The 12,093-nt window shown below is 32.4% G+C and overlaps 1 protein-coding gene across 2 annotated transcripts in view; it reads left to right on the top strand.

Annotated features, from left to right (window-relative positions):
• ZDHHC2 (zDHHC palmitoyltransferase 2) overlaps positions 1-10,932 on the top strand; it is a 35,147-nt gene extending 24,215 nt beyond the window's left edge. For both annotated transcript variants that reach the window (XM_081046569.1, XM_081046570.1), the window contains 3 exons: positions 3,529-3,641; positions 5,531-5,600; positions 8,478-10,932. In XM_081046569.1, the coding sequence (XP_080902695.1) occupies positions 3,529-3,641; positions 5,531-5,571 (154 nt within the window). In that variant the 3' untranslated portion in view covers positions 5,572-5,600; positions 8,478-10,932. The remainder of the gene's footprint in view (positions 1-3,528; positions 3,642-5,530; positions 5,601-8,477) is intronic.
• The last annotated feature ends 1,161 nt before the right edge of the window (positions 10,933-12,093 follow it).

Genomic DNA, 12,093 nt, shown 5'->3' with positions numbered 1-12,093 from the left:
ATAGGTAAACAGGTGTTAATTCTCTATACATTTTGGTTGATTGAAATATATTATGATTTTTTAAATGTAATGCTTAAAATAAAAAATATATATGAGTCCATATTAGCTTCCCTAGTGATCAGATGAGCAAACAATGTCAGCTTTCCCTTTGACTCTCTAGGTCCTTCCTCTCTGTAGTAACTGTTGTAGAAATGAGAAAACTTCCCTAGATAAGGCCTTTGGGGATCAGATGGAACCCAGGACACCCACTGGACAGTTCCATTAGTAGTGTGCACCGTATTCTTGGTGCTCTATAAAGACCTCTGAGCATTATCTGAACCATTTCCTTGGAAAGAGAAGGGAGGGTTCTTAGAAATTTATGGTCTGGAGACTTTTGCCCCTGCTTTAAGTTTGTTTCTTTCCTGTCTATCAAGAATTTGAGGAAGACCAGAAATTTGCTACTAACTGGCAAAAGGCAAAACTACTTAAACTTTTAAAATGCTATACATATATGAATGTTCAAGTTTGAAACACTAATCTTTATATCTTTAAGACAGAGTTATTGGAATATGACCACACTTTTAATTTTGAGTGAAAGCCAATAGCAAAAACATAACCATAATAGCATTCTTAGCTAAATTTTAGGGAGTTTCTTATTTGCCAGAATGCCATGTATACAGCACCTCTGGCTACATTCCTTCCATCTAGTGCCTATTTCTTATTGATCACAGTACTTTCCCCTGGGCGTCCTGGCGTGACCCCAGAATGTTTCTCAAGGCAGTGACACCCTGGCAACCTTGTCAAATTGTTTTAAATTGTCAGAGATGAAACTTATTTGCCACCCCATCCCAGAGTGAGCGATGTACATACCAGACTCTTATCAATTGATGAGCAGGCCATTTTCATGTGTTTCACAGGGATATTCAAAGGCACCAGAGTCTTATTGGGTCATGCCCTGTGAGTTTGGGCTTGAAAATTCCACAGAGCTAAATGTTAATGGTTTTTCTTACACCTTGGTGCAGAAAAATCTAGTTTTAATAAGAAAAATCTAGTTTTAATCTAGTTCTAGTTAGAACACATTTTCAAGCTTATATGAAATTTAAGAGTTTGCAAGTAATGTTTTTGGACCTTTGTTTCAATGTTTTTTTTGTAGTTTAAGACGATTTGGGATTTAGAGATAGTATCTCTCCTAAGTGTACCAGGGGCATTGAGAGAAATCCTAGTTCTGGAACTGTTACCGAGCAAGGTGATCTTGAAAAGGTCAAGAAACCAGGCTTCTCCTGTTAATATTGGATTTTGACAGCTAAAGTCTCTTCTACAGAATTTTATAATTTCCCCTGATTAGGGCATATAACATTTCTATGGTTTATGCTGGTGTCGCCTCTGTGCTCCAGAGTTTTATATCTGACTGTCTGCTCAACATTCCCACTCAAATGTCTAAAAGTCATCTGCAACTGAACAGGTACAAAGCAGAACTCTTGATTCCATCTATCTACATCCTCATGCCCACTCTAAACTTGATATTCTCCATTCCTCCATATACATATCAGTAGCTGTGACCTGCATTCCCCCAGGTGCTCAGACCAGAAACTTGGACATCCTCCTGGATTCCCCTCTTTCAGTTACCTTGTATTTACTCCATTTGTAAATTTTGAGATGCATCCTATGTCTATATCATTTCTCACATAAATTGTTTTAATTCCTCCTAACTAATCTTCCTGATTCCATTTTTGCCTTACTGCAGTTTCTTCTCAATTAAAATGTCACAGTGATCCTTTTAAAACATAAATCAGGTTTTGTCATCTTCTGCTCAAAACCCTACATTGATTTCCCATCTTAGAATAAAGACTAACGAGTGTCCTTGCCTTGTCCTATCTAATGTTGCCCCCAACACCTCTCTGATGTCAATCCCTTATCACTTTCCCATCACTCATAATCCTCGGACACATAGGTCTTGCTGTTTCTGATATGCCAAGCATGTCCCGTATTTAGTACCTTTGTACTTGCTAATTCCTATTCCTAAATGTTCTTCCTCCAGAATTCTGAATGATCTGTGCCTTCTTTTCATTCACTTTCTATTTAGGTGTAACTTCACAATAGAGGCCATCTTTGAAAACCCTTTGTAAGATAGTAACCTGCTTCTCCAATTCCCCATACATTTTTTTTTTGTCATAGCTTGTATTATCACCCGACTTACTATATATTTCTCTCTTTATGATCATTCTTCCTCAATTACCAATGAAACTTCCATGAGATCAAAGACTTTATTCATTGATGTAATAGGTACTCAATGAATATCGTTGAATAAATGGATCCTTGCCAGTTGTTTTAAATTAATCCTGTTAGCAGTAATCAATCTATAAGGAGTCCCCAAACCAGGACCTAGTTAGTATGTTGGAATACTGTCTCTTTCCTGAAGAATAAGAATTAGAGTAAAAGAGATTTTTTTTTTCATATGAATGGGAGACAAGCTTTTTTTTAAAAAAATGATTTATCTTCAACATTTTAATAAGGGTATGTTAAAGCTGCACAAAATTGAAATATTCTCAAATTTTAGCAATGAGGTAATTACTAAGGAGCAAAAGTAAGTCCTTTAAAAATATAATAGTTATAGACAACTAAAATATGTTAAATTATTCTTGGAAGAATTTTAAGTAGTTTTTTTTCTTTTGAACATTATTATAATTACTATTTCAGCGTATTCTAAAATAATAGTTTCTATGCCAATAATTTGTTCTAAGTGAAATGTTATTTTAATTTATGTGTATTTTCTCATACCATCCAATATGTTGATATGTGGCATGTCTACTTAAATTTTAAAACTTAAATTCTTCATTTAAGACTCTTCATTTTCTCAAATTAAACATCAGGTTTGTAAGATTTGATAGTGTCATGTTTTCAACATTCCTGCATGATAATACTCAAATTGGTTGTTTTGGTCTTATCAAAGAAGATAGAGAATTCTTGGTTCAAGACCAGTTAAGGCACTTTAGAAACACTAGTTTTTCCTCAAACTTGAAAAAGTCAATCACCTTTATATATGATATGCCATCACCTTTATATATTTTTTCCATATCCACTTACAAAAATTAGTATTTTTCTTTAATGTATTTATTCAAATTGGCACCGACAGTTGTTTTTAAACCAAACTTTGTATAACTGTCATAAATGAGAAGCTAGTATAATTTGTTGTAAATAGAATATAACTTTAAAAAATAAAATTGATAATAAAATACTATTAGGTTCTAACTAGATTCCCTCACCTGCTAAAGTGTAAGGCTAAGGCCTACTCTATATATTAAAAATGGAAATTTGCCAGAGTTAAAAATTGTCATCTTATTGTAATCAGAGGAATTAAAAGAATTGAAAAGAGAACATTTTTCTTATTGTGAGTCAGTATGATTTAATTGTTCCTGTATTCCCCAAATTATCTTGGGTAACTCCTACAATATCTGGCACTGTAAGTGGTTTGTGTTCATACTTTGAGAAACACTCACCTTAATACTGTCAAGGGTTAATCTGATAATTGTGATAATGATTATTATTCAGTCCTGAAAACCATCAATTTCCTGCAAAGCCATTGAGAGAGTCCCAGAGCCACCTTCTTACTGATTCTCAATCTTGGACAGAGAGCAGCACAAACCTGGGCAAAGGCAAAGCTGGTAAGAGTGTGCTTGTTTGGCCTTTCTGATATATTTTATTTTTGAAAGGTGAAAGTACTGAAAAAATTTTATTATATTACCTATAGGATTTTTCTTGCTTTGGAGTCAGATTCCCAGTGTAAATTTAGAATTATTTTCAGGAACATCTATTTGTGAAGTACTTTGTCTGTTAGCTGTAGAAAATCATTTTGTGAAAGATAAATCTACATTACATTTTTTTTCAGTTTAAAAAACCAATCTTTATTATTGCATATTAAATGATAGAAATAAACTCAAAATACAGTTTGTTTTTTTTGTTTTTTTTTAATTTATTGGGGTGACAATTGTTAATGAAATTACATAATTTCAGGAGTACAATTCTGTATTACATCATCTATAAATCCCATTGTGTGTTCACCACCCAGAGTCAGTTCTCCTTCCATCACCATATATTTGATCCCCCTAACCCTCATCTCCCACCCCCCACCCCCATTACCCTCTGGTAACCACTAAACTATTGTCTGTGTCTATGAGTTTTTGTTTTTAAATGGAAAAATGTGATCAATTCAGACAAAAGGTTGAAAAAATATCTGTGAAAAAGGTCTTAAATTATGCAGTTCTTTTACTCTAAGATTTCTATCCAATTTCAAAAGGTCAAAGAAAAGTGATTGCATAATTACCTAACTTTAGCTACCTTTTATTTCTTCATATTTCTCATTATTGTTATTGATTTTAATCTTTTGATTACCTCTTTATTGGCAAAGAACAAGCAAGGCTTTGAAGTTAGACAGACCTAATTTCAAATCCCAATTTAGGCACCTAATCAGTGTGTGATATTTAAGTTACCTAATCTCTTTTAGACTTTGCTTCCTTATCTTTAAGATACTTATTTCTCAGGGTTAGGAAGGATTAAACAAAACAATGTGATCATATATGTAGGTGTGAGTACATACGTGTTGTGTCCCTATAAATGAGTACAAAACCATACATCCACGATCAAGACACTGTTAGCCAGAAAATTACAAGGCTTACTAATTGAATTCTTCAAAATTTTCTTATAGTCTTTTCTTTAAACTCTCTCCTAGTGCTGCATAACTTTGACTCATGGCACTTGAAAGTATTTACTGGTTTATTTGAAATCTCTGGTATTTAGTAGTGGTGAAAAAAAAATTGCTAGTCCTAAGTAAATATTCTAAGGTCAATATTTAATATATAATCAGTCATATTCTCCTAAAATACAGGCTTTCTAACTCCATCCTTTTAATATTCATAATTTGGTCTCTCTTCACCTTCAAACCTACCATTCCATTTTGCAATATATGGGAAGGACTAGGAATTACCTAAATAAAAATTGATGACACCTATTTGCCTCTTGAATCCATCAGTTTCCTTAGAGGCAAAGAAGTGAGGTATAGTTGGGGGTCAGTTTTGGGGGTGGAGAGACAAAGAGCTCTTTCTTTCAGAAGGGATTTGTGTCTCATAGTTCTACATTAACATGGAAGGGATTTCTTGGTTTTTATGTGCTGTTATTTGGCATGTTAGATTAATTTTTCTGTTACTTTGCTAGATGAGTAAGAAACTAAAGTTTAAAGGATGATATAAAAGAAGGAAGAGAAACATGAGAAGGATGAGATGAGAAAGGGCTCAAAGATTTAGTTTGACTAGAATGAGGTAGGTCAATGAAGAATTAGGAAATAATAATTTAAGGTGATATGAGAAGTGCAAATGTGTGTGTGTGTGTGTGTGTGTGTGTGTGTGTGTGTGTTTCTATATGACCATATTATAAACACCCATACTAGAAACAAGGCATCTTTGGAAGTATATTGGGGGGATTCATGAATGAATAAACAGATCTCTGCCTATTTGTTCAAAAGCAACCAAAAACTGCTAATTTATGTTCTTTCTTGAAGGTATGAGCAACCCTGCATTAACCATGGAGAATGATGCTTAACTCTTCAAACAAATTTGTACTTTATGAAAGTAAGATAAGTTTTTTCTTTATTCTGTTCTATATTTTTAACACTTTCCAGTTCTTTTAGGGTAAATATTGTTTATTTTTGAGTGATTCATATTAAAAGATGTCTTACCTTACCCTTGGGATTGTATTACTCACACTGGAGACCTCTGGACATGGACTGAGCTTCAGTATTAACTCGTGTTTAGGTTAACATGATAATAGAAATAAGTTGATGAACTAAATTTGTTTCTATAGTAATGCATTAAATGGCAAGAATTGATCCTAAAGTATTGAACTTTACGTGACAATTATCTTGTCATTTCATAGGATTGTGCAATTTTTTATTTTTATTTTTTTCTGTCTTTCTAGATATACAGTGGTCATGTCCTTGACCATCCACTAGCAGAATTTCAATGGATCTAAGTACAAGATAATTATATCTTATTAGTGTAAACTGGTCATCCCTATTTTTGGTCCTAGTAGGACCCCATAGTATGAGACATCCTTAAAATAATAGGTGTTCCAAATAATTTTCTCTAAACCATGATTTTATTAAATCTGTAGTTCCAAATCAGTTTAATACATAATCTATTTATAAGCCTACAGTCCATAAAAAAAGCTACAATAAAGAGTCCCTTTGGAACAAAGCCATAAACATCTGAACAACATAAACAACTATATATACTATTATAATAAATACAATATAATGACTTAAACATGAACATTATCAATACAACTCTGTATTTACAAAACTACAATCTAGAACCCTAAAGTCTAAGAGAAGCAAGATAGTAGTATCTAAAACAAAGTCATCTGTATCAAAGTACTTCATGGATATCTGAGTTTCTTTGTGTGTGTGTGTGTGTGTGTTTGTTTTTAACCCATTTTAATCCTCAAAATCTTTTCTTAATCTGTTTTTTAAAATTTTGTTTTATTTTCATTTTGGTGAGTAGCTCTTTAATAACTACAAAATACTGATCTGGCAATTTGCTAGTTGACTCTCTCGGTTTGGGGTGACTGTACATGATGGTATAGTCACCATCATGGTAACCATAGTTAGATTAATCCTAACTATGGTTAGGGGAGTGAAAAATGTAATCTTAATTTGATTACATATCAAGGAGACGTTAAATTTATGGAAATCTTAAAATATAACTATAAATAAACAAATATGAATCACTATACCACTAATAAAATAAATATTTTATAGAACACAGTTCTGTAAAGCATATAAAGTTTCACAGGAGTTTTTGGAGTATTTTGAATTATTAGTTATAATTACCATTGTGTTTGAGGTCATGTGTTACATAGTAATAGCCTGTCATGTAGACATCCCAGTATTTTGACACAAGACCAGTGTTGCGTTTGTTCATCGTTATTCTCAACACTGCACACAGTACCAGATGCATAACAGGTTCTCAATAAGTATTTTCTAAATAAGTGATAAAATAACATCATTAAAATTAAAAATCTCACAGAAACTTGATTTTATTACATTTGAATATAACATTAGTGGTCATAATAACCAAATGCCAGCATGAATCATCTGCATTGACATAAAAAGATGGTTTTCTGATGTAGTATTTTTCATTCTATTGACATAACCAGTGACAGTAAAATATTTCTTTTTTTTTTTTTTTTTAAGAATTTTTTTTTTTATTTATTTTTTTTCATAAATTTATTTATTTATTAGTTTCAGGTGTACAAAACAAGGTAATACTTAGACGTTCATCATCCATATCCCTCACACTGTGAACCCCCCTCCCCCCATCCACCATCCCTCCGACCCCACACCGAACCATCACATTATATATATAAAATTATAGTTGGCATTCATTAATGTCCAGCCTCTGGTGTCCAATGCCATGATCAGGTATCCACAGCATCCCTGAGGTGGTCTCCCAAACAGGACGCATGCCCATCGGATACCCAACAAAATCTCCACAACATTATAGAATACCTTCCCCAAATTAATTTTCAAAAAAAAAAAAAAAAAAAAAAAAAAAAAAAACCCCGAGGCCATCTTGTGGTCACCAGCTGCCTCCAAATCCCTTCACCTTTCCCCTTATCCCCAACCCCCTCCCACACACCCATCTAACCGAGAGTAAAATATTTCTTTAAAAAATCGAGTTTTCCTAAGGTAGCTAATATCCCAAATAGTTTTTAAAATAGTTTTTTCTGCTTTACATCTCAGACTTGCATTTCATTCATGTTGAACAATATTACTTGATATTGATATGCTTAATTTAATTATATTACTAAATGTTACCCTCATATTCTTTTTGAAGTACATTAGTAAATGATCTATGGCCTTTTAATAAAATATTTTAGTCAGAATATTTCCCAAATAGTTATAATGTGCCTAGAGCCAAATTAGTGCTAAATTTAGCCTATCCAACCTTCTCTCTTATAGAATATAAACAAAAAATGCTGTTTTTATGCACATGAAATTTCAAAATTATTTCTTAAGTCCTCCTTTGAACTCATTTGTCACTCCTAAATGCCTACCAGCCTCAGACAAATGCAGAATAACCTAGAACCCTGCCACTCAGTTTGGGATCCCAAAACAGTAGCATTAGCTTCACCTGAGAGAGGTTAATAGAAATGCAGGATTTTGGACCTCACCCTAGACTGACTGAATTAAAATCTGAATCTTCTGAATTTTAACAGTATCCCATAGTCTTGTATACATGCACATCATAGTTTGAGAAGCATTGATGTCGAGGTCTATATTCAAGAACTCATCTCCTGAGATAACTAGTACAGAAGACATTTAATTTTGAATAGGGATGTTATCGAAACAATGAGTTGTTGAATGAAAGAGTTGGTTAGGTTTTTTGTTGTTGTTGTTGTTGTTTATAGCTAACAGAATCGTTTCATGTTTTCTGTTTCATTTCAAGGTTTCAATGCTGTTTATGGATGGACAAGGCTTCTCACAGGAAGGCACCACTTCCTTTGGATATGGCTGGATATGGTTCCACTTCCCTTTGGCTGGATATGCAGAATATGAATTGATTAGTTCTCTGCAAGCCGTTGCTTAAAACATCACATTTTTATTCAATATACAGATTGTTTCAATACAAATTCCTGTGAAAAATTAAAATTATGGTTTATGATAATGGTGAAATACCTTCTATCATAAAAACTTGAAATAAATTCATGGGCCAGTTTTCACCCAAATATTTGGGTAACACAATTTATCACATAAAATGCCCATTACTCATCTAACTTTCTAATCAAAACATTAAGACTAAGATATTGAGATTTAAAATATTTCAAATCACATTATAATGATAAGCCTTATTTGTAAAACCTATTAGTTATCTATGAGGTGGAGGTAGCAAATCAGTCGTCTATTCTCTCTGATGTGAATCCAACATCAAACTGAGTGAACTTAGTAACTGTGAATCCATTACAATTTGAAGATCACCATCCATGTTTTGCTAGACTTTCATCTAATTCTAGCTTTGTTCCCCTGCTGGAAAAGAAGTATGATCATTGAAGCTTGAGCTCACTGGTAAGCAATTGGCTAGAAAATGTTTCAGAATGAACACATTTCTATGACATTGAAATACATTTTTCATCTTTTAATCTTTTTAAATTGGGGAAAAAATCTATTAACAACAATAATGAAGATTGGTTTATGATATTCTTTTGCCAGGTTGGCTTTAAAAATTTTTTTCATTTTTTTCTTTGAACATGGCAAAAATAGTGAATTTCTGTTAAGAATTCCTGTTGGGTCAATACATTAATCTTTCATTTATATGTTATTTCTGTGTCCTCTCATCAAAAGTATGAGTTAAACTATATAGTTCTTCAAACACCTAAGATTAAATTATGCAAATCAAACAAAAAAAACCATATACTTTTGGAAATTTAGTTCAACGTAACTAAATGGCATGCTGTTTGGAAATTGAGTTTCAGGTAAACTTAAGTGGCGTGTTTGTTGATGCCAAAATGTTAGGCTTCAGTAAATGTACTAAGAAGCTCTTGTGCCTTGTATGCACTATTTTAAAAAATATTTTATTTTACTCTTTTTTAATTTGATGGAGTAAGTTTTGTAAATGTTAGTAATTAGAATAAGCTGTGTATATTTTTTTGGTACTGATTTTCAGAATTTAAAGCAGATTTCCTTTTAAGGCTACAAAGCTAAAGAACTGGTATTTAATCAAAGAGAAAATGGTATTAAACTTTTCAAATTCTGCATTAGACAAAAATTCAACACAAAATAAGACTAGAAGGCCAGAGGATAATGGAGTAATAGATCCTTGCAATTACTTATACTTGCTGAAAAAATAGTTTTATATTAAGTTAATAGAAGAACCAATGTCAGCCCACTCCATTTTATAGATCATTTGAGTGCAATTATTTCAACAATAGGATGGCAGTCTTTTTCGGACTTTTTATTTAAAGCTAAAGATTTTGATCTGACAATCTGCTTCAAGAAATTTCAGAAGATATGATACATTATTTTATCTTAAAGCATTTTTTGGGTCATTTTTCATTACCTGAAGTGCCGGGTTGGAACCTGTAGCTCCTTCTAGATAGAAGTCTTAAGGACAACAGAATCACGTGATGTAGTAAGAATAATATGCACCAGATATTTTTCAAAGCACAGTACTATAGCTGTTTTTATGAAACAGGATTGTTAACTATTCCCTCTTGTCAACTAGAAGGTAGGGGGGGAAAAGAGAGATTTTTATTCTTTAACTTGCTAAAGTACTGTTAACCTTTCCCCCCTGTAGGTCTTTCATGTAATTATTGAAATGCGTAAGTCAGTACACATTAGAATCAGACTTGAAAACATTTTTAAAAATAAATTTTATTCTTTAAGTTGTAATGGTTCCCTTTTTGTTTCGTACAGTGAATATTCTTTAAAGGGTATTTTGTTTACTTTTGTTTTTAATTCTAGGGGGTTATAATTTTTAGACATGATGGCGTCTCTCTTTACATATGCAGTATTTTACTTGCGTGAATAAAGCATCAAATAGATCTGCATTTTGTACATATTTATAGAATGTACCTTAAAACATTTTACTTTAAAAATTTAATTGCTTAACTCAAACTTGAAGACATACTTTACTTCAACTGTCCCAATAGTCTACTGAATCGGTAATTTTGATTTTTCCTGTTTTCAGAGATTCTACCATATAGGTTATCAATATTTAAGAATTTTTAAATTTAAAATATTATATAGATGCTTCATATACATTTGTTAACTATTTGCCTTTGTTCAGTGAAAGAGGGCTTGTTTTTTTCAAAGATAAAGTGCAAGTAAATACAGTGAGATATTCAAGGAAGTGCTTATCCATGAACTCCCATTATACCATAATAAAGTCTGGTTGATCACCTTTATTAGTTGTCTATATGAAGTTGCCTTTGCATATACAATCTAAATTACTTTACAGATACACTTTTCCTAATAGTCTACCAGAGCTGCTACCGGCAAAATTCATGTCTACAACCTGGTCATAAATCTTTTGAGAAGAGGTGGATAACAGGAAGAGGTAATTACTCATTAGTGATTCTGAGTACAATTGGAAATAGACTATAAAACTCAAGTAGTACCTTGTAATCAAAAGACAAATATAAGAAATACGTCATGTTTGACAAAACTACCTTCATTAGGGAAATCAAAGAATTCATAAACCATGTTCATAAAAATTAAGCTAGTAATGATGTGATTTATGCTGAAGAAAACCTGTGAAAAAGGTGTTACTCCATTATGTAATAAACTAGCAAATTTTCCCTATTTTGAAATACATGTAAACTTGCTGGGCTGATACTGGTTATACAGTATACTTTAGTATCCACATCATATTATCAGTTATTTGCTTCTAAAAGTGATAGTTCTAATACTATTATAAATTTAAAAAACCCACATATACACCAACCACATAAATGGTAAACGCAGCAAATCCACTTACACTATAAACCATGATGAAGGTATCCTCTTGTACAATCATCCCACCTACCCCACAGACTACAAATTCTAACAGTTTGTCCAGACACATATTTGGACAATGGATTTTCACAAATAACATGTTTCTAGGTAAGATCCTTCTGCAGAAAACTAAGTAAAAAACTACTTGGCTATAACCCAAATCTTTTAGCAGCCTACACTCCTTTTCCACATAATTAGCCAACTGAGAGGATATTCCTTTTTACATGTGGAAGCCAACCACATTACTCATACCTCGATACCACTTGAATTTTTAGACCTCACGTTGGTAAAAATTCATAGTTCTAACTTGCATTGAAATTTTAGCATTTTGATCATGTAACTTACTAAAAGCATTAAGCACATGCCAACATTAAAGTCTGATTTTAAAATTGAGCAAACTCCCCCCCCCACTAATTTCCTTTAAAATTACTGAAGAATCTTGTTACAGAACGCAAGAAATTGTTATATTTTAAAATGGTCCAATCGCGCACTTTCCTTTTCTCTGACATGTTATTCTTTTAGAGATTTGTTATCAAATTGACATCAATGAAGGGATGAATTCAAGTAGGCTT

The sequence above is a fragment of the Rhinolophus hipposideros genome (genome assembly GCF_964194185.1).
Source record: "Rhinolophus hipposideros genome assembly, chromosome: 4".
Classification (NCBI taxonomy): domain Eukaryota; kingdom Metazoa; phylum Chordata; class Mammalia; order Chiroptera; family Rhinolophidae; genus Rhinolophus; species Rhinolophus hipposideros.
This window is presented reverse-complemented; position numbering and strand designations above follow the sequence as displayed.